This window comes from Dermacentor albipictus, chromosome 10, assembly GCF_038994185.2.
Source record: "Dermacentor albipictus isolate Rhodes 1998 colony chromosome 10, USDA_Dalb.pri_finalv2, whole genome shotgun sequence".
Lineage (NCBI taxonomy): Eukaryota > Metazoa > Arthropoda > Arachnida > Ixodida > Ixodidae > Dermacentor > Dermacentor albipictus.
This window is the reverse complement of record NC_091830.1, coordinates 11,489,902-11,516,251: the sequence shown is the minus strand read 5'-3', so window position 1 is coordinate 11,516,251 and position 26,350 is coordinate 11,489,902. Positions and strand designations below refer to the sequence as shown.

The window sequence follows — 26,350 nt, the reverse complement described above, 5'->3', positions numbered from 1 at the left end:
AGCCTCTACGCTTGATGCTCCCACCGAAGCCCGCTTCTGTTGGTGAGGCTTCAACAGTCGACGGCCAAATGGTTCCGGCAATGCGATCCATTGTGAATGGCATCAGCGCCATGTTGACAAGCATTGACACTCCATCTGCTCGAAGTGGGCTACAAGTGCTCGACGCGCTGAGCCCCATCCTAGCAAGCCTTGAGTGAAACCATGACTGACAATCACCAGTCATTTCGTAAGGAGGTCAGAGAAGCGTCGATTTTTCAGTGGAACGCGAGGTCTACGATATCGCATCGCTGATTTTCGTCAATTTGTTCTCACTAACTGATTTCCAATCATTGTCATCTGTGAGCCAAGATTATCACACCCGATAAGACTATCCGGCTACGAGACAATATTCTCATCAATCGACATCAAAAGTTGCAAGGTTGTCGCGTTTATTCGCCGGGAAGTCAATTACGTCGTCCAACCGGTGCAACCTCATGACGACAATCAGTACGTGTGCATAACTTAAACATAGGACAGTGACCTTTGCACTCTTGGGGGTGTATCTGTCTCCATCAAGTCGATTTGACACCAAAAGACTAGAGGACATCTTAAGAACACAACCTGGTCCATGGATTATCACCGGGGACTTTAACGCACACCATATCATTTGGGGAAGCTCAAAGGTTAACGCGGCGGGACGACGACTAGCTTCATTCGTTTCCAACAATGGTCTCTACCTGCTGAATGACGCGAATCCAACATTTCTGCGGGGAATAACGTACAGCAGCTGCCTAGATTTGACTTTCGTCTCCCGCCACCTCGCCACACATGTTAAGTGGTTTTTGGACATTGAAACCCACGGAAGTGACCACATCCCCACTTACCTCAAGATCAAGGGAATGTCCAACACGTATACGTCCACCACAATGCGAAGAATAGATTGGACTGTCTCTAAATCACAGATTGAGGACGCTTGTCACAAAGGCCTCTCTTGTGGACTCCAACAAGCTATCAAGAAAATGGCGCAGACAGCCAGGCGCACACTCACGTGTTCTCCAAGGTATTCTGAATTCGACCTGGAATTGGAGCGGCTTCGTGCGATTCGCCATCATGCTGAAAGAAGATATCGACGCACTAATTCAATTCAGGATCCAAGAACAGCCCGGCGAATGCAAAAGAAGATACAACGCCGCATGGATAAACTAGAGGCTCAGCAGTGGTCGAAATTTTGTGCGTCGCCAGATCGTCGCAAACCGCTATCTCAAACAAGGTGAACTGTGCGAGGTCTACGTTCTGTTCCGGAACAGCGTTTCCCGTTTCAGGTCCTAGCACTATTCCAGCGCCGATAAGACATTGATGTGGCGGAAGACTTCTGTGTTATGATTGCGGGCCAGCCAACTCGCACAGGTTCGCTTACATTGAACTCTATTCCAGGTTCACGAGATTCACGCATGGATCTGCCTTTCACGACGCAAGAGCTTGACGCGCCGCTGGCCCTATGTAATCGGTCGTCGTCGCCTGGTCCGGATGACATATCTTAAAGTATGCTATGTCACCTTGGTGAACGGGCACGAAGTGCGCTCCTTAATATCTATAACGAGTCCTGGCAGGAGGGCAAAGTTCCTCAAGATTGGAAGATCAGCCGCCTGGTAGCGCTTCTTAAGCCTGGCAAGTCTCCCTTAGAGATTACTTCATACCGACCAATTGCGCTGGCAAGTGGCGTTGGGTAATGGAGCGAATGATCCTCGTCAGACTTGAGTGATGCCTTGAACATTACAAAATCTACCCGGACGGCATGCCTGGTGTTCGACGTCACCGATGTTCTATCGACAACATTATCGATCTGGTAACCTATGTTCAACACCAAAAGTCGTGTAAGAGGTTATCTGTCGCAATGTTCTTAGATATAAACGGAGCCTACGACAACGTTCTTCATGACGCAATACTTGAAGCATTAGAATCGGTGGGCCTAGGTGGTCCATTATATCGTTGGACACGCAGTTATTTACATAGGCGATCTCTATTTCTTAACACTGAAGCTGGCCCAACCTCGCAATGTTACACGCACCATGGAGTTCCACAAGGCGGTGTCTTGAGTTCCACGCTTTTCAACCTTGTACTCATCTGTCTCGTGGAGCGACTTCCGAACACAGTTAAATTATATATGTAAGCCGAGGACATCTACCCTTGGGCATCTGGTGTGACACGGCCGCAAGTATGCGCCAGGTTTTAAAAAGCTGCCACGTCAACATCGGCGTACTTAAATGAAGAAGGCCTCAAGATCTCGCCAGAAAAATGCGCATTGGTCGCGTTTAGCCGGAAGCCAATGAGATCATATGATGTCTCTATCGACAGTCAAAGCATACCTTATGTCAGGACGCACCAATTCTTAGGCGTAATCATTGATCGTGACCTCTGCTGTAGTCCTCATGTGGCCTACCTAAAGGAGCGCCTGATGGATATTTCTAATGCGTTTAAGTTTCTTTGGGGTACTTCAGTACATGCAATGATGCAACTGTGCAGAACGCTCTTGGGTATTTGCGATACAGCTTGCCTGTGCTGACCAACACCTGCAGAAGTAATATCCGTACATTCGAAAGCGTCCAGGCCCGGGCACTTAGAGTGTGTCTTGGATTGCCGCAGTGCTCGTCAATGGCTGAAACAATTTCCATTGCACACGATTTCCCAGCCAAAACCGATATAGTCACTGAAGCGCTCAGAGCACACGTAAGACACCTTGCTCGAGCCCCTGCCCATCACCTAGCCTCACTCCAGAAGATCGACCACGTGCTTCCTTTTGTGAAACAGTCCTGTCCTATTGTGCATACGTTCTATCAGGGTATACAGCTCCATCGAAAGTTCCAATTCCACCACGGTGCTTGGCTCAAGCAAAGGTTCGACTAATGGGACCAGGAATACGAAGAAAAGCGCAAGTCTCGTCTCCAGTACTCAAGCAGCTTTTACTACTCCTGCTGTACGAGACGTACAACGAGCATCATCATCTATATACTGACGCTTCAACCACGGTGAATGGGTCTGCAGGATCGGTGATCTTTCCTGCAAAACCCTCCACCATAAAGATTCGACTATCTCACCAGGCTACAACGACTGCCGCGGAGCTTGCTGCTATTCTTTGTGCACGTCGTGTAATTTCTGAAGGACTACCCAAGAATGGAGCGTGTTCGGTGACTCCAAGGCTGCTCTTCATTGTTTCGTTTCTGCCTTACGCCAAGGACCCCACGAACAACTAGTTATAGAAATAAGACTGCTGCACCACCTCGTCGAGCAAGGACACATCACATTACAGTGGATTCCAAGCCACTGTGGCATAATGGGCAATGAACATGCCCACGCAGCAGCACGATCTGCACACGAGGAAGGCTTGCAAGACTCCATTCCTTCCATTCTCAAGAACAGACGCTGCAATGAAAATACTTGTGCTTGCAAATGAAGCCATCAAAACTTCATGGAACACACCAAGCTTGAAGCATACACGTCTACACCGAGTGGACCCATTCCTTCGACTTCGACTCCCATCTGGACTCTCTCGACTCGAAACAGCAGTACTTTGCCGACTGTGGCTTGGTGCCGCCTACACAAGATCTTTCGGCTTCCGAGTCCGTATGGACGACAGCGCGGCTTGCAGTCACTGCGGCGGCGAGGAGACTATCGAACACGTACTTTGCCACTTTCCTCAATACAGCGCGCACCTGCTGCCACTAGCCGCCGCATTGGCATGACTTGACGACAGGCCACTTTCAGAACAGTCAGTATTGGAATGCCGACATGAACTGTCGTCGTAGCGAAAGTCGGTTAAGGCTTCGTTGACCTTTTTACGTGACAGTGGCTTATTAGAAAGGCTATAATGACCCCATTCCATCCCTCGTTATATTTTTTCCCCACGCTTTTATTCTTGTCCCGCTCTTCTTTCCGTCTTTGCTTCCCCATTCCCTTCTCCTAGTGCAGGGTAGCAAACCGGAGGTTTTTACTCTGGTTAACCGCCTTGCTTTCTCTCATTTGCATCTCTCTCTATCTCTCTCTCAAAGTCATAAGGGGTCCCGTTATGTGTTCTAGGTGTCTTTGTCCAAGTGCTTTTGAGCGCCGCTTTCCCAACCATTCACCATGAAGAAACTCGACCAAACCAAACTCATAAGGGGTCCCGTTATGTGTACTAGGTGTATCTGCCCCTGTGCTCTTCAGAGTTGCTTTCCATTCGCCATGAAACAACTCCTACAAATCAAAGTCAGAAGAGGCGCCCATCATCTGTACTACCGTATGTGTGTCTCTGTGCTTTTGAGCGCCGCTTTCCCAACCATTCACCGTGAAAGAAATTGTCCAAATCAAAGTCATAACGGGCGCCCGTCATGTGTGCTATGTGTCTTTGTCCCTGTGCTTTTGATCGCTACTTTCTCACCCATTCGACCATGAAACAAATCGTCCTAATCAAAGTTCTGTTTCAACAGGAAGCTCCCCTTTCATAAAGAAGCTATCCGCTTAAAGGCGTATGCTTGCTGTATTGAGGCTATTCCCCTAACGTTTCCTGTTTTGCTTCGTAATACCATAGAGGGCAGACACGGCCCCTGGCACATTCGCAAGGAAAGTAGAGATGAGGCACATATCAGCCTATTCACTACGTGAGTGTCGCCGTGTGCGTCAGCTATTCGGTGAGGCCGAAGCAGCAGTAAAGCCGCAGAAGCAGCGGCTCGCTGCACAGCGACCATCAGGAAAGTCTGGTAATTGTGAACGTTGTCCTAGTGAACAAGGCCCCGTATTAGAGCCGAAACGTCTTGGATTCTTTTCTTTTAAGGTTTTTGTTCGGCGTCCATTTTACTCTTGACTATGAGTAATCCCGACCAGATGAGTTTTCGTCGAAGGTTTGATTTAAAGTCTAAGGGGGTTCGCCGAATAGCTTCGCATTAAGAACACACCACCTAAGCAAGGCCGGTTATCTAAACGTTAAAAAAACGTAACAGGCACTAGGCTCTCATGATGCACCCCGTTATGGTACTAACTATCCTGCTGCAACTGATTATACTACTACTACGACTACTACTATTGAACTAAAATTGTTTCTGCTACTGTTCCTGAACTACAACTAATTCTTCTACTACCACGGCTGACAGCTGCTGTTGATTCTATCACGGCTGCAATGGGTGCTCAAGCTACTGAATAATGCTGCCTTTGCTGAACGTTCAGTAAAGAAATGTCTAACCAACATTTCGACACGGGGACCTAACTACGTGAGGGCGTAGATACGTGCTTATGTGACAACGCTGGCTCTAGATACTTCCTTTGCTTTCCACACCTGTTAACCACTACTGCTAACTAGTATTATAGCTTCCGCCGCAATTAGAAAACGCCCATAACACTAAAGTACTCGCATAAACTCATGCCACTGGTAACTGACCACGGTCTGGGCGAAGGAAGCGGCTTTCAATAAATACAAGGTCGGTTTTTGTTGCGCTTACAGGTCGACTTGGTTCTCGCATACGGTCCTGTTGCTAACCTCTCTCACGTGAAGCCGCCACTTTTGGTTGTGATACCCCTCGCACCTTTACTCACGGTGAGTGCTTTGAGGAGTGGAGTGCAGCTATCGCACGGCCTGCATGTACCAATTATCAGAAGTGATAATCAATGTCACAACGCCACGGGTTTTAATCAAAAAAATGAATCAAGTAAACTCTGGAATCGCCGTTTTTTTATAACGCCGTACATCATTTACATACATGGAGGGCTCTAGCGGGTTGTTCCCTGGATGTAAATGATCGATGGCGTTTACGACAACAAAAAAAGAAAAAAAAACACACACACACACTCCACGCTAGACTTTAGACTGGCACCCGCTTTTAGGACCAAAGAACTTTTATTCTGGATATGCTAAACGATGAATTGGAGAATATATCCCAGCTCATATATTCACAGAGAGTCAGCTCCTAGCTTGACGTTTTTTGAACATGCTAAAACGTTGATACTCGTTCAAAGTGCAGTGAATGGAAAAAATGTTTGCGAAATCGAGCGCCGAAAAATCGACGTCACCTACTTCATGAGGATGTACGTTTGCTTCTGCGATTGCCAAACGGATTGAAGAACCCTAATCTGAGCTTTCTTTTTATTTATTCTTTTCTATTTGAACTTCTGCATACTCTGTTTCGATCCCGGAATTTCGCTTATTAAGCACTTTTCTGAATAGCAAACCCAAGGGCCGCATCTAGCGAATAGCATTTCTAACACGCATTCGCCAAACGTGAACCTCGTTTTTTTATTATATGGTATTTAGGAGATGTCGCCATTAATAGGCGCCGGCTACTCCTTTTAACATAGGGATTTAAGAAAAATAAATCCTAACAAATATAGTCATAAGCACACCTATGTCACAATATAACTTAAAGACCTTTCCAAATCATAAAAACACAAAGTCAAGTCACACAAGTAGACTAATGCCACACTAAAACTGAAAGACAACTCAGAAACACAGCAACAGAAAGTACAGTCACATATGTGCACTAAAGGTACCACAGAGTCCGGTCACTTAGAGAATACGATATCACAGATTATATTCTTATGAAGTTACAAAAAACCAGGCATTGGATTGACCAAAGTCGGGTAAAAGAAAAAGATCGAACGCGCTTTCACATTTAACTACTCTACTCAATACTTTCCGAGAATATTGCTCGCTTCTAGAAACCTTTGAAGGGCCAGTAACGCTCGTTTTGGAATGGGTATGTTGGCCAAGGGCCTAAGATCTTCCTGAGCTTAAACGGCCTGCGATATAATGCCACTAAATCATGTGCCATGCGTTGTCTGTGTGTGTCATGTCGTGGACATTCTAGGAGATGATGCTCTACATCTTCATCAGTGTGGTCGAAAGTGCATTCCGCACTATCAGCTGAAGTGATGGGTCAATGTGAGATAAATCTGAAGATTTCGAGTTTTGATCAAGCCATGACACTTTGCAACCACGCGCTGATATCTGTCTTAGTATGCGGCTCAATACGCCTTGTGTTAGAGGGAGACAATGTGTGGCGTTATTTACATGCACTTCTCAAGCTGCCTTATCACCTGCAACATCGCCAGGGATTTTGCGGTCGCCAGGTATCCATTGAAACAATACTGTGCGATTTTCTTCACTTGCTTTTGTGAGTTCCTCATGTATATCGTTAATTAAAACATGAACCTCTTACATGGGTTCGAGTACATTTGCCTCCCTAACCCAAATTTTGATATGTAGTGTGGGTGCCCTTAACTTTCGCATAAACAAAGATGGCGGCACCCAACGAAGTGGGGAAACGTTCTTTGCAGTGTACCAGGGTAGAGGTTTGGGCGAGTTGGTCGTGTTTCATAACGTCGGAGAATGCGTAGCGCACAAATGTAGGAAAGGGTGGACAGATACGAGTAAGAATCGCAGGTAAAGAGCGCGAGCGATGAGTTTAGTCGCAGTTAAGCCAAGAAATAATAGAAGCTGAGCACATTCACAATCTAGGTGACAGCTGCGTAACCATCCCTCTGTTTGCTCTGTCACGACCTGAATGATATTTTCTGGCCGAGCGCAGTGCAATCGTTGGCACGTGAAGTGATCGGACTTATCAATGATGTGGAGGTTCGGCGTATCCCCCTTTTCTGTGTGTTTTCCCGTTTGCCGCGCATATATAGGATGCTCGTCCACAAATAAGGATCAGTTGCAAGTTGGCCCTCTTTACTCGTCTCTGTCCTTCTTTACTACTTTCGTGGGCTATGCAAACTCCGTTGTTATGAACGTTGCAGAACGTTTCAGAATGGCTCGCTTTTCGTAAGCTCCGGCAAGACAAGCCTCTTCGGTATATCTGTAAATCATACGTCTTGTTCTCAACTCACGTGAATTATGAAGACTGAGCGAGATCGGTTGTCGATGCGAGAGCTAAATCCTAAAGCGGGAACATTTCGGCTAGCGTACCTTTGTCTGGATTACCTTGGCTCGTGACGGCATGTGCTTTGCGTCGGTTTCGCTTTGACCTCATTGGCAATTATTCCAACTTAAAAAAAAACTGCGCGAGAAACAAGACAAGCGAGAGAGAAAGAACAAACACAAGCTAACACTAACACTAGTTCGTCTACGTGTTTTGCGCGCAGTTTTCTTGTTAGGCTCGAACCACACCAACTAGCCCAGCTCTCAGTTTTGATGAGTTGGCCATCATTGCCTTTCACCTAGGGGTTGAAACATGCAAGGAGTACACGTATTGCAATGCTTCATGATTCTTTTTCGTCAAGCACTAGTTCCGAAATTTCATTTTGATGCCGCAAATGCAGTGCAACCACTCGATGCTAACCCGAGCTGAGAATCACGTGCCCTGAAAGACGTTTACACCATGGTTTATCCGGAACGGCAAAGCGGTCGCTGGATTGAACACCTCCAGCGTGGGTTTCCTAGTCCGAAACTTCCTATTATTGTCTTCACTTATCGATCATTAGTAATGGCCTCTATTGGCTTGTTCCTTTCGAGTCAGTACGTCAGTCTTCGTCACGGCAGAAAATAGTTTAAGGGCGACCGCGGCGCTGCGTGGTAGTGGTCAGGAGGGTTAGTTTTGCGAGTCTATTAAGCATGTCGAGACAATTGCTGCCCCCTTCAAGACGTATGAGCTGTGCAAGACTAGTGGAAGCCTTAGCTCAGCAGCTCCTATCTAAATACCAAGAAAAGAAAACATCGTTTTGATTTTGATTCTTCGTTACGCTGTTAGCCATGGTAGTTAGTCATACGTTATTGCATGTCACTTAAGCCCCTGTAACGTTGTCGTCAAAGTAAAATATATATATAGATATACATTGTCTACCGCATCTGAATGTGGCGCAGGCCCTCTACCCCGTCTCCAGGGCTGGCTACTTGGAGGCGTCTGAGGGCCTCTCAGTTCTTCTTGTCAAATTGTGCGAGATTTTGAGTGGAGAAGTGTGCTCATTGTCCATCACTGCGACGCTCTTCAGCAGTCCTTATCAAGTGAACGAGGTAAGCGGAACACATGTGGTGAAACGAGCACCATTCACATCGATTTTGAAAACTTTTGGGGTTGGTTTATTTTCTTTTTTTAGTTGCTTGTAGAAGCCTTTAAAAATTATATTATTACGCCAATTATCACTATCATGTTTGTGTCATACGCTAGTATACTCGAGCTAACGAGGGGCTGTATGAATACCATGTGCTATGCTTCTAACAACGTTGAAAAGTATTCACATATAAACTTTTTTCCTCGGTTTCTTCGTAGACGCATGCACAAATTATTCGGTTACGCCTAATTTCTCGGTTAGAATTGCGCGATATACCAGTAGTCAAATTAAGGATTTCACCTTTTTTGTAAAACAGTAATCTTTGCACTAATAAATCGTTTATACGTCACAGTGTGTTCAATATATGTGTCCTGTGAAGCCTGTCATTCAAACTATGTTGTATGGTATCTAATCATGAATACAGCGATGGTATAGCCGACTGTGGCAGTATAATAATATTGCGCTAGCCGCAAAATCGGGAAGGAGATGGGAGGAGTTGCATTCCAGTTCTAATACTCTACGAAGGAACATACTTGAGTGGCGAGCACCTGGTTGTCTCGTTGAAAGGATAAACCTGTGGCATGCCGCACGACATAGCACGTGCGTACGTGAGTAGGGGTCTCTGTGCGCCGTCGCCATGTCACTTCTTAATGGTCACCGGGATTAACATGACTGGGAGTGAGCATGCACATTGTATATAGGACAAGAGCACATGCATTCTGTCTTAGCAAGTCGTGAAGTTTCAGCTCTTCGTGCTCACCATCGGCAGCCTGTTTTATAGTGGAAATCAGGGCACTTCACTGATGAACTCATCCTCCGGCGATCTCCTATTACTCCCGTCCTGCATCAGCCAAATTTGTGCTACGCTTTCACGATCTCTAAACGCATCCTGCATCTACATTTCCCTGAGGCTTCCGACTAGGCTTCCCTTGACTTTCTGTTGGCGCCCGTTGTTTTGCTCTAATAACCCATTTACTTTCTGCGCCTTCTCATGATTCGCCCCAATTTCACTTAAACTCAACAATAACATACACTACTCCCATCTGCTCTCTCTTCCACACAGCCGTCTTCATGCCTTTTGACATCTGTCGATCATGATAACTGCTAAGGGAAATTCCCGCGGCATACGTGTAGCCTGCATAATCACGGTGTTTCCTTGGCGAAGCAACTGCCGGAATAAAGAATTAAAGGAATCAACCGCGTTTTAAGTACAGGTCTATCTTGCACCCGGTACCTCCGATGCAAACGGTGGGGCGTACACGAATTGCCGGTTATGCAAGCACTGTGGCAAATATATAAACTGCCTTTTTTGCACCCTCTGACGAAGAAAGTGAAAAATGTCGAGACAGGTTACTGCACGTGCATATCCTTTCGTTCTCATGTGCCGGTCAATGAGCAATACCGTATGTAAGCCGATTTTTTTGCTTATTCTTTTACCAAACGAACTCCATAGAAACTTCGTATGTCATCCTGCTTTAGAGGCGACAAAATGTTCAATATGTGATTAAATTTGGGGGGGTCGTCTTCTTGAAATGTTCGTAATAAATTCGATTCAGAAGTTTCGCCATTAGAACAGCCACAATGAAAATGTTTTGAAAGGAGTTTTCATCTATTGACGTTTGATCAGGGTAATTTACCGTGTGCTCGAACTCAAAATGAATTATTCTGTCATTTTTTCAGACACGAGTCCCCATGTACTTAGGCCACTATCCCATCGGAACAACTATACAAGACCTCCTGCACTTCTACCAGGTAAGCCGCTTTGCAGTAGACCACATTGGCAGCAAGCATTATATTCAAGAGTTTGTTTTATAGCATCAAGAAAATATCTTGCTCTTACACCTGCTTTTATATAGAAATATTTCGGCTGCGCCAGCCAACGAGCCATTTCGGCTGATCGTGCCGTATGCCGTATGCAGGCAGCCGTATGCCGTATGCCATGTGCCGTGCCTAGAAACGCCTCAGCCGCGCTACAAAAGATGGCGCCGTCGTCGACGCCGCTGCCGTCGCCACTCGCTCCACCAGATGTGCTCCACTGGGTTGGAGGGAGAGGAGCTGTCGCCTCGCGGGGGGGGGGGGGGTATATATATATTTATGCGCTTCGCCTCAGTGAATTTAGTCGTTATGGAGAGCGCGTAAGAGACGCAACAACGTAATACAAAGCGAGGAAGAGACAACGCGCTCAAGAGACGCCAGAAGAACGCGCCGCACGACTCGGGAAGCGTCGTAACGAAGATGCTGCTAGAAGAAGTCGTGCCACGTCCCGGAGTGACTCTTCAACTGCGGAAGAGACCTCTTTGAGTTCTCGAGAGCGTCAGAATGAGACGCTGGGTAGACGACGTGCCAAGGAAACAGAGGAAGATCGTGCAAGACTCGAAACCACAAGCACAGCCATGCAGCTCTTGCTTTCGCAATTCGACTACGGTTAACCAGAGCTAAACCACAGGCAATTTTTCAACCCATTATCCCAAAGTTTGTGTTCAGTGTGCTGCAAAAGCTCATAGTGTGGTATTTGTCTCGAATAGCTTTCCTTCAGTTGCTGAAATTCTCCTGTGAGGAATAGAGTATTTTTGTTCGTTTTGCCAATGTAGTATCGCTTCATTGGTTGGACAGTATCTCGCCGGGTGCATGCACGATACTTTCGTCGTAATTTCAAGGTTGGCCCCAGATCCTCGATATTCATTCCCAAAGCGTACGTTGGCCATCTAAGTATCTTTGTGTGCGTCAGTACACAAAACGGTGTTTTGTGCATTTTGCCAGCTTGTTTGACGGTGCTTGTCTTGCAATTGCTTGCATGCTCAGAATCCGGTCGAAGTGGATATGTGCATAGCAAACTCACCGGCTGCTATATTCGCAAGCTGCAACACGTGGCGTAAAGTAATTAGTGGAAAGTTTAGATTAAAAAATGTTTATTAAAATAGGAAAGTTGGTAAATGCCACAATGGATTTATTATGTCACAACTATTATCTCAAATTCTTTCCTTTGCTTCAAGTTGTTGACAAATTCGACTTCGCCCTGCCATCCGCTCGCCGCCTGGTTAGCTCAGATGGTACAGCGGCTGGCCCGGAAAGGTGTGGTCCCGGGTTGTAGTGGTGGACCAGGACGAATTTTTCTTCAACTGCGAGGCTTTTCTTTCGAGGAACCCGTTTGCGTTTCTTTTGTAGTAATTGCTACGATCGGGTGGATGTCTGATTTTCCCTTAATCATTACTTATCTCCACGTTGCGTGTCTCCGCAGAACTATTATGTCAAGGGATGTTTAATGTATTTAGTCTAAGAAAAGAAACACGTTGTAAATCGCCCCAGCTGCTTTTGCTGCAGACTTCGCTGTGCGACCACGTTCACCCGCCATAATTGGAGCAGTGTACCGGTTCACCACGCTCCTACTGTGCATGCTACCTATACAAAGCAGCTGGCGTCATATCATGACTATGGAACTATTTAGAGCACAGGTGAACAACATGTCATGCCGCTGTGCGGCACTACAGCGCCACGTGTATCCAAGTGGGCAAACAGTGCGCCAGCCTTCGTCGACTGACCACACTGTAGTTTTTCACATTTTGTACATTTTCGGTGGTGTCATTGCACACAAAAAGCGAACGAACTCCTGTCCTAGTCTCTATAGTGCACCTTAAGGTACTTACATGACTCAGATAACGGCACATAGGTCCGCTTAAAGTGAATACTTGCGCTAATTATAGCTTTATGATACATGTTCAAGATTTCCTTATTCTAAAGGTATTCATTTTATCTACTGGTGATAGCTGGTGCAGTTTCGATTTTTCAGGTGGTGTTGTTAGGATAACTCACAATTTGCAGGTCCAAGACTACCACTGCTCGATTAGCTGAAAGTTCATTCACACTAGGGCACACTGCAACTACGGAATTGAAGGCAGCCAATTTTGAAGTCACATTCTTCGGGAAGAAATTTCGGGCCCAGGAAAAATGAATTTCGTAGCACAGTCTTAAGACTGATATATCGAAACAGGCGTTGATATCGTGATTTGTTTCAAATGGACGTGACTTAAATGTTTTGCGAGGCTTCAGTTTTCCATTTACAATGTGGTTCCGAAGTATTGAACTGAAAAGTTAATTGGTTGAAATTTATAATGAGCTATCAAAAAATTATATAATATTTCATAAAATTCAGTTCCACTTTCCTCAGTAACCCACCCACCAGAGTAAGCGGAGTCTAGCTATCTGCCAAGGGGAATTTTTTTAGGAAGCAGAGGGGGAGTTCTTCACTACGCTGGCGAACATTGGTACCTTTCCTTCACTTCGTTCCTTGACCGTTAGCGCTTTGTGCTCAAGGAGAATGCACACCAGCCCTGGCAAGGTTTCGGTTTTCTTGATGGATGCTACAACTAGAACGTGGGACCTTAAATGTTGCAAAAAACATATATCTTTGATATCGGCTGATGTGTGATCAAGGAAGGAGATGCCAATGTACTCGCCGCGTGCAACTAACTAATGAGAAACGAAAAAGTATTGAAAGTGATGATATCGAATATCGTCCACGCCAATGAAGCATGTAGCATTTCAAGTTGATATGTTACTGGACTTCACTTGCTTCATTTACAGGTGAACATAGCCAGAGACTTCGTCATGTACGATCATGGCGCCAAGGAGAACCTTAAGCGGTACAATCAGGTAAACGGGGCAAATAATATTTTCTCTTAGTACTTGAGAAAACTGACGTGCTGCCGCAGGTTGTTGCGCATAAGCTCATCTGGGTTAAACGGACACTAGCTATTGTTAGTGTTCCTGATCTCCGCAACACACCCCGAACGAAGAGCACAGAGAAGATCGGCAGTACGAGCGTTTGTATTATCGGTTTTCGTGTGTCCTCTCTGTGGCGTTGTTTGTCCGTGCAGTGATACGGTGATGAACCCGTACTACCTAGTTCAATGCGACGTACTCCTAAGCCAAATTTATCGGTTTCTTCGCCACGCACTGTACGGGTTAATGCGTGTTAATGATTTGCAGGTTTTTGTGGCGCAAGGGCCAATTTTGACGAAAGAGCACCAGATCAGTATCTCTGCACTCATTACGGGCACACTTTCGGCAAGGCCCCATAACTATTTTTTACTAATACGCACCTACCTTCGTGACTCGTCAACTTTTTTTTTTCTACGAAGTTGACGATGAGCTCAAGTTATGTTAGCCTGACTGCGAATTGGATGTTCCGTTTAAAAGGATTGGCGGTACTGCATCTTGACATTTCGCATTACGCACATCGTGTATATTGTAGTCCATATGACGCGTATACTACAGGTATTTGACCTGCTAACTTATTTGTTAGAAATAATGTTGCTATTGTCGTTTCTGATACCGTTGTATTCGACCACGCACTCCTAAATGTTGTATATGCGAGGGCTAGACATTATTGTAAACATTACAGAAATGTAATGATTCTATGAACGATACCGATCATTGATTCGCTATAGACTATAACTAAATAAAGCTTGAATAGGCAGAGTGCATTAAGACATAGAACCATGCAATGGGATGTCGAAACAGTAGGAGTCTACTTCGCGATATTGCGGCTAACCACGCAATCATAACAGTCTCTTGGGTTTGTCTAGCTTGTCGGGAACTAAGCATAAAAATATTGATACAGCGATGCCTCCGAATGAAACGAAACCTTAATCGATGCAAAATTTTATTCGTATAGTACATAAAAGAACGCTGGAAAATCGACGCCGCAGATTCTCCCATGAAACACAGTGCGTATAGGCAGGTTTCAACAGTGTCGCGACGTTCCTTTTTTATGTATGCCATGACACAGTTGTTATTGTTTCCCTTCCTGGCCTGCCTGTCTGCCCTCCCTCTTTTCGTCTCCACATTTGTATATCACTAAAGGCTGAAATATGCACGGGATGAACTATGCTTGCTGAAAAATTCCAACCAGAATTCCTGTGAACCGAATGTTGGATCGATTGCAGCTTTCGGCTTCGTTACAGGAGACATAGCCAGCAATAATAAAGACTGAACAACAGAATTTTGCTTTACGTTATTATATACAGGGTGTCGCAGTTAAATTTAGTCAGAGTTTAAGAATATGCGAATGCCACACAGGTGGACAGAACCAAGGTAGTCTTGTTTGCCGTCGCTAAGCCCGAAAATGCGCGCGCAATTTCCGCCCGATTGGCCACTCGAGACATCTTGCGTGTAGTTGCGGGCCTCTTTCACGAGAGCTCTATCGGGACTTTTCATGCCGCTCACCAATTTTCTCATTGGCACTTTTTATTTGAATATTATATTCAAGAAGTTGATTAATTAAGACTAATTCTCTGGCTTCAACAAAGACACTCCCTCCCCAGAACAGGAATTGGCCTCCCTGGTGCAGTACACGGCCACCCCCTCCCAAATGACTACAACAACTAAACCACGGCCTTCAGTCCTCAGCAGGTGCGGAGCAACTGACCAAGGCGGCGGTCAGACCTGTAAGGCAGCAGGGTGTGCTAAGAATCTCTGGGTCCGGACAGGCCGCCAATGGAAACTGACCCTGTCAGCATTTAACGCCGGAACTCTGTCGAGTGAGGCTAGCTTAGCCAGACTCTTCGGCGTTGTCTTCTATATAAGTGTGAAACGCGATACAGTTATGTCGAATGCTGACTGTAAGCACGAAATCGCCTTAAAACATACACTACTGCACTTGCTGATTCCGCCATGCGGTATTTTGCACACACATTCGCAGGCGACACCACCGGCCTATCCGCTGGAACGCATCACAACTCCATGGGCCTTGTTCTCGTCTGAGGGCGACCAGATCGCCGACTGTCGTGATGTCGAAGAACTGGTTGCCAGACTCGGATCGAGGGTTATCCTGCATCGGGTGGTTCCACAGAAAACCTTTGGTCACTTAGACTTTGCTATTGGATACAAGTGCACCGACTTTTTGCACAATGTCGCCATCGATGTTGTGAAGCAGCAGATTGGTCAGAGCGAATGAGGGATCCCTGGTTCCAGGTACAAGAAGAAGGACTGCCGCTCACGAGAAACGCTGTTTTGTTGGAGTCCCAAAGGAGACGTTTTATTCGGAGTGCTTAACACAGAAAGTTTACATATAAAGTTTCAGTATTTCAGGGTATTTGAGTATATTGCCGTTTGACTTTTGTTATAATGTAACTTTAAATTCTGATAAAAGTATTTGAAGACGAAGGTCCTTCATGTCCTGCCGTGTTTTCTTTGTTCTTCTACGGTGTTCTTCCTCTGAGCCGCTGGAAATGCCTAAGATATGCGTGTACATTTGTTTTTACCTTTTTTACTGCGACAGCGATTATATGGACACTTGTGATGTATTCACACGGTCAGAGCCGCCACCACAGTCCCGCTGTCCCGCTACCGACGGCGCGCATACGCCAAGGGTTAGAGGGTCTTTAGAGTTTCGCAGTACGCTCGGCTGCAAGAACGCCAAAGCCAAGCGGACTCGCCGTAAAGGCTTCAGTGTAGATATTTCGGCTTGTTGGTGTAACATTTTGCAGTTTTTCCTGCTGCGCAATGAGCACAAGCACAAAAGTGGCGTCCGGCTCGGAAATAAGTTGTTGGAAGTTAGCGCCTGTGTTTGTCTGCTTCCTCTTCTACGTGCTCGCGCTTTTTGCGCTACAGAAAAAGCTGCAAAGCGTCAAGGCTTCGGCAAGTCGGTCCGGTGTGCAGCCAGACCACAGAGCGAACGTTCTGCCCTCCGGCCATGGTAAAAGCTCATGAGAGTGGTTTGTTGGGCTAGTTGGTACATGGTTATAATATGAGAATGCCAGCAAACTTGAAAGTAGAAAAAATCGAGAAGCAGAGATAGACAAAGTGACAGGAAGGTGGCTGGACTAACAACTGAACTTCATTCATGAAAACGAGGTCCCCCAAGTCCGCGCTGAACACGCGCAAGGTACAACATAACAAACAAAACAAACAAAAAAACACGGTTACCACTTTGTCGCGTCTACGCCCAGCGTGTGAGCGTGTCTGTGTGCATGAAGACTACCTACGCCAGCATTGTCAGAAGCCTGGAAGCTGCCGGCTCCTTCTACCTATAGCAGGAGATTGGTTCAGTGCTACGCCACGCCAACATATCACACCAACTTATCTGTTAAAACACCGTCCAATGAGATCAAGAGCATCGCTCTGGGGCCGAAACTATATATTTTAATGCGTTCATTGCGAGTGTCAAAGCAGAAAAAATCTATATGTATAAAGAGGCGTATATATAGAGCAAGTGAAGGTGGTCTCGACCATCGTGAGTTGCGCTTGACTCCGCAAAGACGCAGGAAATGGGTCAAGTGAGCTCCCCTAGAATGCTTTGCAGTGGTGAAAGCGGCTCCAACTTGGATCCCGGACCCCAAAGAGGTGCAACACATGTTTAACGCTTTCCTTACGCATTTAGCGTTAAAAGCGACACTGAATGTTTTATTCGGCAGGCGTCACCTGATTTGGAGACTACAGACAACTGTCATAAAAAGAAAAAACTGACATGGAGTTCTCCGTCATGACATCATGGCATATATATATATATATATATATATATATATATATATATATATATAGAGAGAGAGAGAGAGAGAGAGAGAGAGAGGCTGTCCAATCTACCTTTAGCCAGAGTTTTAAAATATGCAAATTCCACGTAGCTGGACAGAACAAAGGTAATGTTCTAATAATGAACAAAGGCTGCATGGTTCTGATGGCACGTCGTGCAGGTGACACACTATGCAGTGCACACTTTGTCTTAGCAGTTACTGTGCGGCAACGTTGAAAGGTAGAGCTGATAGCCGGCTAGTGAAAACGGGGCTGAATTCTCTTCGCACTGAACAGGCGACACGAAATAGCACGAAAGGTGACACAGCATGCAAACGATTTGCAGACAATAATTCAATACTGTGCAATTCTTAACAAGCGCGTCCGTGTGGCTGAACGCTGTAGAAACGTCTTGAGGGAAAGAATGACTGGCGAACTTAGAAGCCCAAACTGGCGAAAGGAAATCTCTAGACAGCTTTTCCTTTGCTTCGAAAATCAGAGATACACAGCCCAACATACGCAGACATCCGTCAAAAAATTAAGAAAGGAAGAGTCATGCATCAAAGATACATACACAAACTTACGCACAAATCCAGAAAAAAAGGCTAAGAAAGAAAGAGTCAACCAAGTGTCGACGCCAAAGAAGACAAGGTCGACGTACATGGTGGGTCAAATGGTTCGACATTTAAATTCTGATTATATCTCTCTGTTCTGTCTGTCATTTTTTTCGTGTTGAATATTCACTCATTCTGGTCTTATTCGTTCCCTATTTGCACATGTATTTCACGGTTTTCGCCCAACCAATACATTGAACGCATGTTCTATGCGCTTAGACGCAGCTTGCATGCCTCAATACTTAAGTCGCATAGAAGAAAAATGTCCCCACATTGCAGTTTCTAAGATAACTCCAATCGTTCATCCGACCACATTGTTGGGATAGTATCAAAATGGACGCTCCAGACGAATTCCTGCCGCTGCGGTGATGCTCCCGCATGAAATCCAACGGCGTCGAGTTCGCGACTCCACCTTATTGCTTGCCAGATAGCGGTGATTTAGGTTCAGGCTTCAAGTGAAACGGGTCCTTCTATAACGCCATTGGCTGAAAATTTGCCTGGTAGTCCCCAAATTATCGCGAAGCCGCCGCGGATTAACCCCCCCCCCCCCCCCCCATATAATGGTTGTCGAGACTTAGTTGGATGCTCTTGGTGTGGCCTTCACATCAGCGCAGAAAACCACACCAAGAGCATCCAACTAAACACCAACACCTCCGCAGTCGACCCGCATCTCCTTCATCTCTGGGAGGCCAAACGAAGCCTCCTGAAGAGATGGAAGAGACGAAAGCTCAATAGAAAGCTTACGAACGAATCGTCGTTCTCACTATACAGGCCCAAGATTACGCGGAGCAAAACTGGCACACCTTTTGGGACAGCATACAAGGAACACTGAGCACCAAGAAAACCTGGCATCTCCTACGTGCTCTCTTAACTATCAATCGCACCAAAACGCAACAGAGGCAAGATCTGCGCACATTGATCCACAATCACGCTGGATCGGAGCATGATTTCCTTCGTGAGCTTCAGCAAAAACTTAGCAGCGACAAGCCCACTTCATCAGTGAGCCGAAAGACGTACGACGGTGCACCAAACCCAGATCTCGATCGACCTTTCACCCAGGCAGAGCTCCACGCAGCCTTGGCCAAACTCACTAGAAACACCAGTCCAGGCAAGGACAGAATAATTAATAAGCTCCTGCGCAACCTCGCGCAATCTGTCACTACAGTACTGCTACAGTACTACAATGACTGTTGGGAAAAGGTGGGCCTACCAGCAGCCTGGAAGCATTCGGATGTCACTATGATCCCCAAACCCAACAAACCCCTTCGCATTGAAAACCTCCGTCCCATTTCCCTCACATCTTGCGTGGGTAAACTCCTCGAGCACATGGTGCACGACCAATTAACACCATACCTCGAGGACAACGGACACTTGCCGCACACCATCTTCGGATTCAGATAGCATCTGTCCACGCAGGACGTGCTCCTGCTCCTCAAATAAGATTTGCTTGACTACCTCCGCAACCTCGAAGATACAGGCTGCGGAGCCGGAATCTCTAAATACATCAGCAGCTTTTTGACACACCGAACCGCAACAGTAGGCGTCTGCAACCTACGCAGTGATAAATTTCGGCTACCCAACAAAGGAACCAAATAAGGATCAGTTATTTCTCCCCTCCTTTTCAATATCGCAATGATCAAGCTAGCGAAACAACTGAACGCCATCGCAAACCTATGCCATGCCCTTTACACCATCATCGCGCTCTGGGCCAAAGCACCTCAACAAGAACGCAGTCTACAAGAAGCCGTCGATACTATCGAAAGATACCTCCGAGACTGCGGTCGCCAATGCGCACCCGAAAAGTCGGAGCTTCAGGTCCTGAGAGCACGGACACGAGGAAGACCACCCAATTGTATCGCACCCGATCCTAGCGTCTCGCTCGACGGAACCAAGATCCCTACAGTCGACTCTCTTCGCCTACTTGGACTCCACGTCAACAAGGACGGATCAGGGGCGGCCACTCTCCCGCGTCTCCAATGCACACTGTCACAAGTTACGCACCTCGTCAAGAGGATCACAAACCAAAGAAGCGGACTCAAGGAGCACGACACACTGAGCATAATTCAAGCTCTCCTAACTAGCCGTGTCACCTACGGAACTCCCTACTTGACGCTCAAGCCGGCTGAAATCAAGAAAGTCAATGTTGTCATTCGAAAGGCAATCAAAGTAGCCTTGACCATCCGACCCATGGCATCAACGGAGAAACTTCTCAAGCTCAGCGTCCACAACACGTGGGAAGAGATTGTTGAGGCTCATAAAATCAGCCAACTAGAGCGGCTCAAGCTCACACCCACCGGACGTGCAGTTTTGCGCTATCTCAACTACAGAGAAAGCTACATTGCAGACACGGACCAGAAAGCAAGAATCCCACCTGCGGTGCGGGACTGTATCAGCGTTGCATGTATACACGGCACAATACCAATTGCATCCGACTTACCATAAGGAGCGTCGGCAAAGCAGAATCCGCGCAGCGCACTCAGCCAGAAATACGGGAGAGACCCTGATACGAGGTTCACCGATGCTGCCCGGTTTATTAAACGAAACGCCTTTCCTCTAAGCGTCACGGATCACCAAGGCAAAGAACTTGCAGCTGTCACCATCCCAGCAAGAGCCCCCGAGACTGCAGAGGAAACGGCAATCGCTCTAGTAATAACAACTTGCCCTGAAGTAGCAGTAATCCTAACAGACTTCCAAGCAGCAGCTAACAACTATCAAGAAGGACGCATATCAGAAACCACACTCAAAATACTTAGAAATCACATCGCACGCGTCCCGCTCCCCGACACCCACATAAACTGGGTTCCAGGCCATCAGGGCATGACAAGAAATGAGGCGCCACATGCCGCTGCTCGCGAGCATACCAGCTGGGCTTTTCTGCCATCCCACACTAGGCCAGCCACCAACGTTGATGACATCGCCCTAAAGTACTCGGAGCTTCTGTAACACCACCGACTTAGCAAAACGTACGCTTCACCACACAAGAATCTGAGCAAAGAGGAAGAAGTCATCCTGCGCCGCCTACAGACAAACAGCTACTTACATGGAATAATGATGACTATATCCTACGCAGTACTCGTACACATGCCCCCATTGCGATGTCCCAGACACCCTGCAACACATGGTCCAGGATTGCCCACTGCGTGACACATCTGCAGACCCTACCTCACAAGCTCCTGAAGACGACTCAAAAGAAGGCCGCCCCATAGCACAAGAAGAGTGCCCCAACTCACCGCAAATCCATACAACGGAATCGTGGGAGGCCAAGCTTTCCTCTGATGACCTGGCCCACCAACGCAGTCTCGTCGCCCAGGCCAAGGAGGTAGAACAAGCCAGAGGGTTCTTGGAAGAAGGAATCCTCCCACCTTGGGTGAACCGGGTTCTGACTTGGATTACCGTTTCAAAAAATAAATGTTTAGTTCTCTCTCTCTCTCTCTCTCTCGCGAGACTTTCGCTTTGTACCCGTGACATAGCAGTACGAGGAAAGACAGCAATGTATCATTTCACTGTTTTCCTAAACAAAGCCGACGACGTGCATTGGAGAGTGGCAAAAACACTTCACTCGAGACTTATTTCTTCCCCGCGAACAGACGATTCCGTTCCTTTATATATTTTACATACCTGCTGAGGTTTCAAATCGCGCAGTGTACTTACGCCTAGGCAGGCATTTGAAGAAGTTAGCGATGTACGTTTAACCTTAATTTGATTGTGTTAGTTTAGTTTTCAGCTCAAGCTTCAGTGTTACTAATGCTTCAAGCAACGAGAATATTCTCGCTGCTGTGATTTTCCTCGAAGCCACGCAGCAGTGAATGATAACCAGCTCGAAAGGATCTGAAGCAGATTACGACACAGATTACGCCGCGATGCGACATACCTAGATGGTTTTGATAACATGCTTGAGTCTTTTGCTGTAAGCAGAAAAGGCCGTTTCTTTATTTAGTGCAGTGAGATGTCTGTGCTTGCTGGCTCGGAAAAAATTTTGGAGCAACTGCAAACAGCACCCGTTCCAGCTTCGGAGCATTCTAACTGCGCATGCCGCCAGGAGTTTGCCTACCGACTCACTGTACATGACTAAATTTCGTTTCAAGCGGATCGTTTCCCAGTCATGGGTTTACACTAATAAAAATTACTCTGCTCAAACCATCGTTAAACCTCGCAAATTAAAATTGATTTATGGGGTTTTACGTGCCGAAACCTCTTCCCGATTATGAGGCCCGCCGCAGTGGAGGACTCCGGAAACTTAGACGACCTGGGGTTCATTAACACGCTCCTAAATCTAAGCACACAGGTGTTTTCGCCTTTCGCTCCCATCGAAATGCGACCGCCGCCGCCGGGATTCGATCCCGCAACCTTGTGCTCAGGAGCCCAACACCACAGCCACTAAGCAACCACGGCTGGCAAATCTCGGAAACCTGTTGGAAGAAACGCGACTTGGGCCAATTAGTTGCTATTCACTTGTCACCTTTCACCGGGGTTCTAGACTCCCTACGGGCGGCCAGTGTCTGCTGTTTTGGCAAGCCAGTGGGCCGTACTTCGAACACTACCTACGGCAAGCACGAACAAGCGCCAGTCATCGAACTCACACGACCTCATCAGAATGGATCGGCGAACGAAAGAGAAAGGTGCGCCCCCACTGCTAACGGAACTCAGTTGCTTTCATCCCGAAAGGCACAGACCATAGTAACTGCAGAGCTCTTGGCCTCGATATCAGCTGCAAAATATGCGTATTTACCTTCTGAAGGACGACAGACATTTCTGCCGATACATCGTGAGGTGCTGTGACATACTGCAATAGGAGTCGAAGCGCACCGGAGTTGCCTATGAATGTCAAAAACAGCCATGTGTCTTACCTGTAGCAGTGGATCATCGTCGCGTCCAAGTGCTTGCACCTTTGAGAGACGCCCGTTCCGCACAAACGCTCGCCTTCTAATTCAACATCCACCAAGCTTGAAAGGCTCTTCATATTAAAAAAAAAAAGCTGTGATTTGGCTTGCGGCGCAAGCCGGGCTTTTGCACACACAGCGCAACTATTTTCGCGGTTTTATCACTGAAATCCTTGAGACAGATGAAAACAAGGTGATCGGCTGCAAGGTTTCCAGGGAACACCTCGATTCGATGGCACAATCGAGAAATTTGAGCACGGCACCGAGCAAAAGTGCTACCGTGGCCTTTGATATCGCAGTCACTTTAATTTGGAGAGTGTTGCCAGCACAAGCAAACAGTTTTGGAGTTGCCAACCTACGCTGTGGGTGCCAGGGGAAGCGTGCTAAAATGAGCCGATTACGACGGTGGGTTGGTGAGCGCCGCTTCCCCGCGGGGCTAACACTGAAGGTAATGCGAGCGAGTGCACGCCAGGAGATGCGCGTGAACGTCTCCTATAGTATACGACTGGTAGTTGGAGTGGAATTATTTACACAGTAGCGCAGAAGCGCATGAACGGCGAAAGAAAAAGACAGGACACATCGCTGAGGGTTTATTGCACGAGAGCAGATATATAAATATATATCACAGTGAAGTAGACGCGCGTATGAAGCGGTTTATTGACGTTTCGGCCGGGGTCCGGCCTTCATCAGAATCGGACCCCGGTCGGTTAACAAACCCCAATAGGTTTATTGACGTTTCGGACCCCGGCCGAAACGTCAATAAACCGCTTCATACGCGCGTCTACTTCACTGTGAATATTTACCCGGACCCAGAACTGCTTTTTTTCTGGAATATATATATATATATATAATGTTAACACACAAAAGGAAGGGAGAAGGAACACACAGACAAATCAACCCATCAAGATCAATTGACAACGGCAGCCAACGCAGTAAAAAAAATTCCTTTCTCCGATATAAGGAGTCTGACGGGCAACTGACACAATCCCTATTCCTAATCTACGCACCTTCCACTATTTCTATGGTGAGCTGGTAAGGGTGGCTGCGCATGGCTGTCTGCGCTGATGAGCGCATACGCGGCTTACGCACCGCATCTTGGAAGCAATCTAGGGTGGGTGCAAAGGCCGGCCGAGCCCAGATGGCTGCTTGCTTCATATGCGCCATGTTCGCGCGCGCCTAGTCTTTGAGGTGGCCTGCTCTCGTTCCCTTCACACTGCCGGGGCTTTTCATCACGCCTGAGCAGTAGGAGCGAGCGTTCATGGCCATCGAGTGAGACCTGTTAATGCTTGCCTGTGAGTGCGTGACACCATGCTTGTTAATTATAAGCGAATGCTTGCTGCAATTTACACGGCCAATAAACGCACGAACCTTATACTTCGTGTAGCTGTCTAATACTTGATATCGCTATCCAAACTCCACCTTTCAGGCGAAACCAACTTTTTTTAGTGGACGCGCTAATGTTACTAATTGCCTATAAGTGACATTACGAGTTATTTTCTATACACTGCTTTTTTCTTTCTTTTTTAACTGGCTGATGTCACAGCCGTGATTACCTGGGCTCTGCTGGCGCCCACAGAAACACCCTTTTGAGCACGTGTGCGTGAGGGTATAGCGCTTGCTGATAGTCGTTTTCTTTTTCATAACGGGCTCTACATAGCCAATTTTTCCCATGTTACTACGTCTAAAGGAAACGGTGGGGGGGAGGGGCCCACCGATAAATTTTACATCTCTGAGGCCATGAACTTCGTGGCGCGATGTTCTCAACTGCGACCCCGTGGAACGTCATCATCGCCAATTCGGCTGCTCCGCTAAACGTAGAGTGTAGCAGAATATTATAATCCAATCTATCGTAAACAACCTCTTCAATGCTATCAAATGACGGGCTACCCCCTGTAAATGGTGCGCAAAAATGGTGTTCATTACGTTACCAGTTGCTTCGGAACCTTTTTTTTTTATATCAACGTCCTGATATGCGGATACCAGAAGAGCAATATCATGATCTCCCATAATATCTGCGGACGTTCGGGTTTCATCTTAAAATCAGTGATAAAGATATACACAGAACAGCATCTGTACGGCGAAATTAGCCGTTTTGAAGGGCACCTCACCAGGTGGGGCCATTTCGAGCTGACAAGCCCGGTGCCTAGAATGTGCGCTAACGATCGTGTCTGCTGAGTATTACATCCCGATGCGGCGCAGAAAGAGCTCAAACTTCAAACAAACCCCGTTTTCCCTCGCGGGCACCACGCTCCCAACCGCAGAGTCGACGTCAGTCGCGCAAGTGCGCCTACGTACATGGCAGTGTTGTGACGTTACTCCAAGACACGTGACTTCGAGAATTATTCAAGGCAACGTCACTTACTTGTTAACTTTGCTGCGTCAATAGACGAATTAAGGTTTAGAGAAATAATAAAGCATACAAAACGAATGTCCGCGTCTTTTGTTTTGCTTAGTGCCGTAGCAAAAGATATGCACTTCCGTTTCGTCTGTTTGTTCCTGCGTCGTGCAGTCGCGCTCGCAGAGAACGAAACTACGAGGGCGAATCGGAAAGTCTTGCCCCTTATTTCCAAAGTACCGGCTGTAAATGCGAAGTGTTTATCTATTCCCAGCTCTGGATCTTTCTTGGATCGGCCCGGCCTTATCTGCCGGTAGCTCCACGGCACGGCGCTGCTGTCAGCGGTTGAAGATGGCGGTTGTGCTTCGCGCGTCCTTGGCGTACGAGCAACGAAATGTGATTCGTTTTCTGTGGAGCAAGGGACGAACGGTCATCGAAACCCGCAGAAGAATGCAGCCCACCTATAAGGAAAGATGTCTTGCTTTGGGAAGTCCGCTGAAGAAGTTCCTGGCAAGACAGCGAATCACGTGCAACGATGAAGCCCGGACAGCTGTCCGACGGTGGTTCCACAGTCATCCGCACGAATCCTACTACAGGGGCATTTCGAATGTAGTGCTGCGATGGGACAATTGTCTGAACCGGTGTGAGAATTATGTGGAAAAATCTTATAAGCTACGTAGAATAGTGCGTACAGTTATAATTACTTGTATTTATGTTATGTTGGCTAATAAAAAATATGGGCAAATAATTTGTGATTCGCCCTTGTATGTCACTTTCCACCTTGTTCCAGCGCCGCGATCATGCTCTTTCATTGTCTCGCGTCTGCCTCAGTGCTCGTGATCGTAGCACTGACTAATACTGCTAATCAGATGTTCTCGTGAAGTGCGCCACTCAGCAAAAACGTGAGAAAAAATATATGCGATCCCACGTGCTTTGGGAATCGATGTAGGCAAAGCTTTCTGTGCCGTTTGCTTTGATGGTTTATAATTAGCTGTGATGTCGACGGCGAATGCTTCATTTCT

At 46.8% G+C, this 26,350-nt stretch overlaps 2 protein-coding genes across 11 annotated transcripts in view; one reads left to right on the top strand and one right to left on the bottom strand.

Annotated features, from left to right (window-relative positions):
• LOC135917927 (uncharacterized) overlaps positions 1–26,350 on the bottom strand; it is a 166,889-nt gene that overhangs the window by 126,205 nt on the left and 14,334 nt on the right. For 2 of the 9 annotated variants that reach the window (XM_065451565.2, XM_070528119.1), the window contains exon 1: positions 22,961–23,300. The exons of 6 other annotated variants lie outside the window; for them this stretch is intronic. The gene's annotated coding sequence lies outside the window, so the exon portion shown is untranslated. Of the gene's footprint in view, positions 1–5,541; positions 5,582–22,960; positions 23,301–26,350 lie in introns of those variants that run through there. One more of the 9 variants, XM_070528115.1, reaches the window with a different exon arrangement.
• LOC139051065 (gastric triacylglycerol lipase-like) lies at positions 1,349–16,143 on the top strand. Of its 2 annotated transcripts, XM_070528124.1 has the most exons (6): positions 1,349–1,386; positions 5,450–5,542; positions 8,804–8,953; positions 10,672–10,743; positions 13,573–13,641; positions 15,692–16,143. In XM_070528124.1, the coding sequence occupies exons 4-6, from the start codon at positions 10,684–10,686 to the stop codon at positions 15,944–15,946; spliced, it is 384 nt and encodes a 127-aa protein (XP_070384225.1). In that variant the 5' UTR covers positions 1,349–1,386; positions 5,450–5,542; positions 8,804–8,953; positions 10,672–10,683; the 3' UTR covers positions 15,947–16,143. The 2 variants fall into 2 exon arrangements, 1 of the variants encoding a protein (XP_070384225.1); XR_011509215.1 differs by lacking the exons at positions 1,349–1,386; positions 5,450–5,542; positions 8,804–8,953; positions 10,672–10,743 and adding an exon at positions 11,131–11,437.

Excerpts from the sequence above, each read along its gene's own strand:
- LOC139051065 (XM_070528124.1), top strand. The coding sequence starts at position 10,684 with ATGTACTTAGGCCACTATCCCATCGGAACAACTATACAAGACCTCCTG. Across the intron at positions 10,744-13,572 it reads ACCTCCTGCACTTCTACCAG|GTGAACATAGCCAGAGACTT; the intron begins GTAAGCCGCTTT and ends CTTCATTTACAG. Across the intron at positions 13,642-15,691 it reads ACCTTAAGCGGTACAATCAG|GCGACACCACCGGCCTATCC; the intron begins GTAAACGGGGCA and ends ACACATTCGCAG.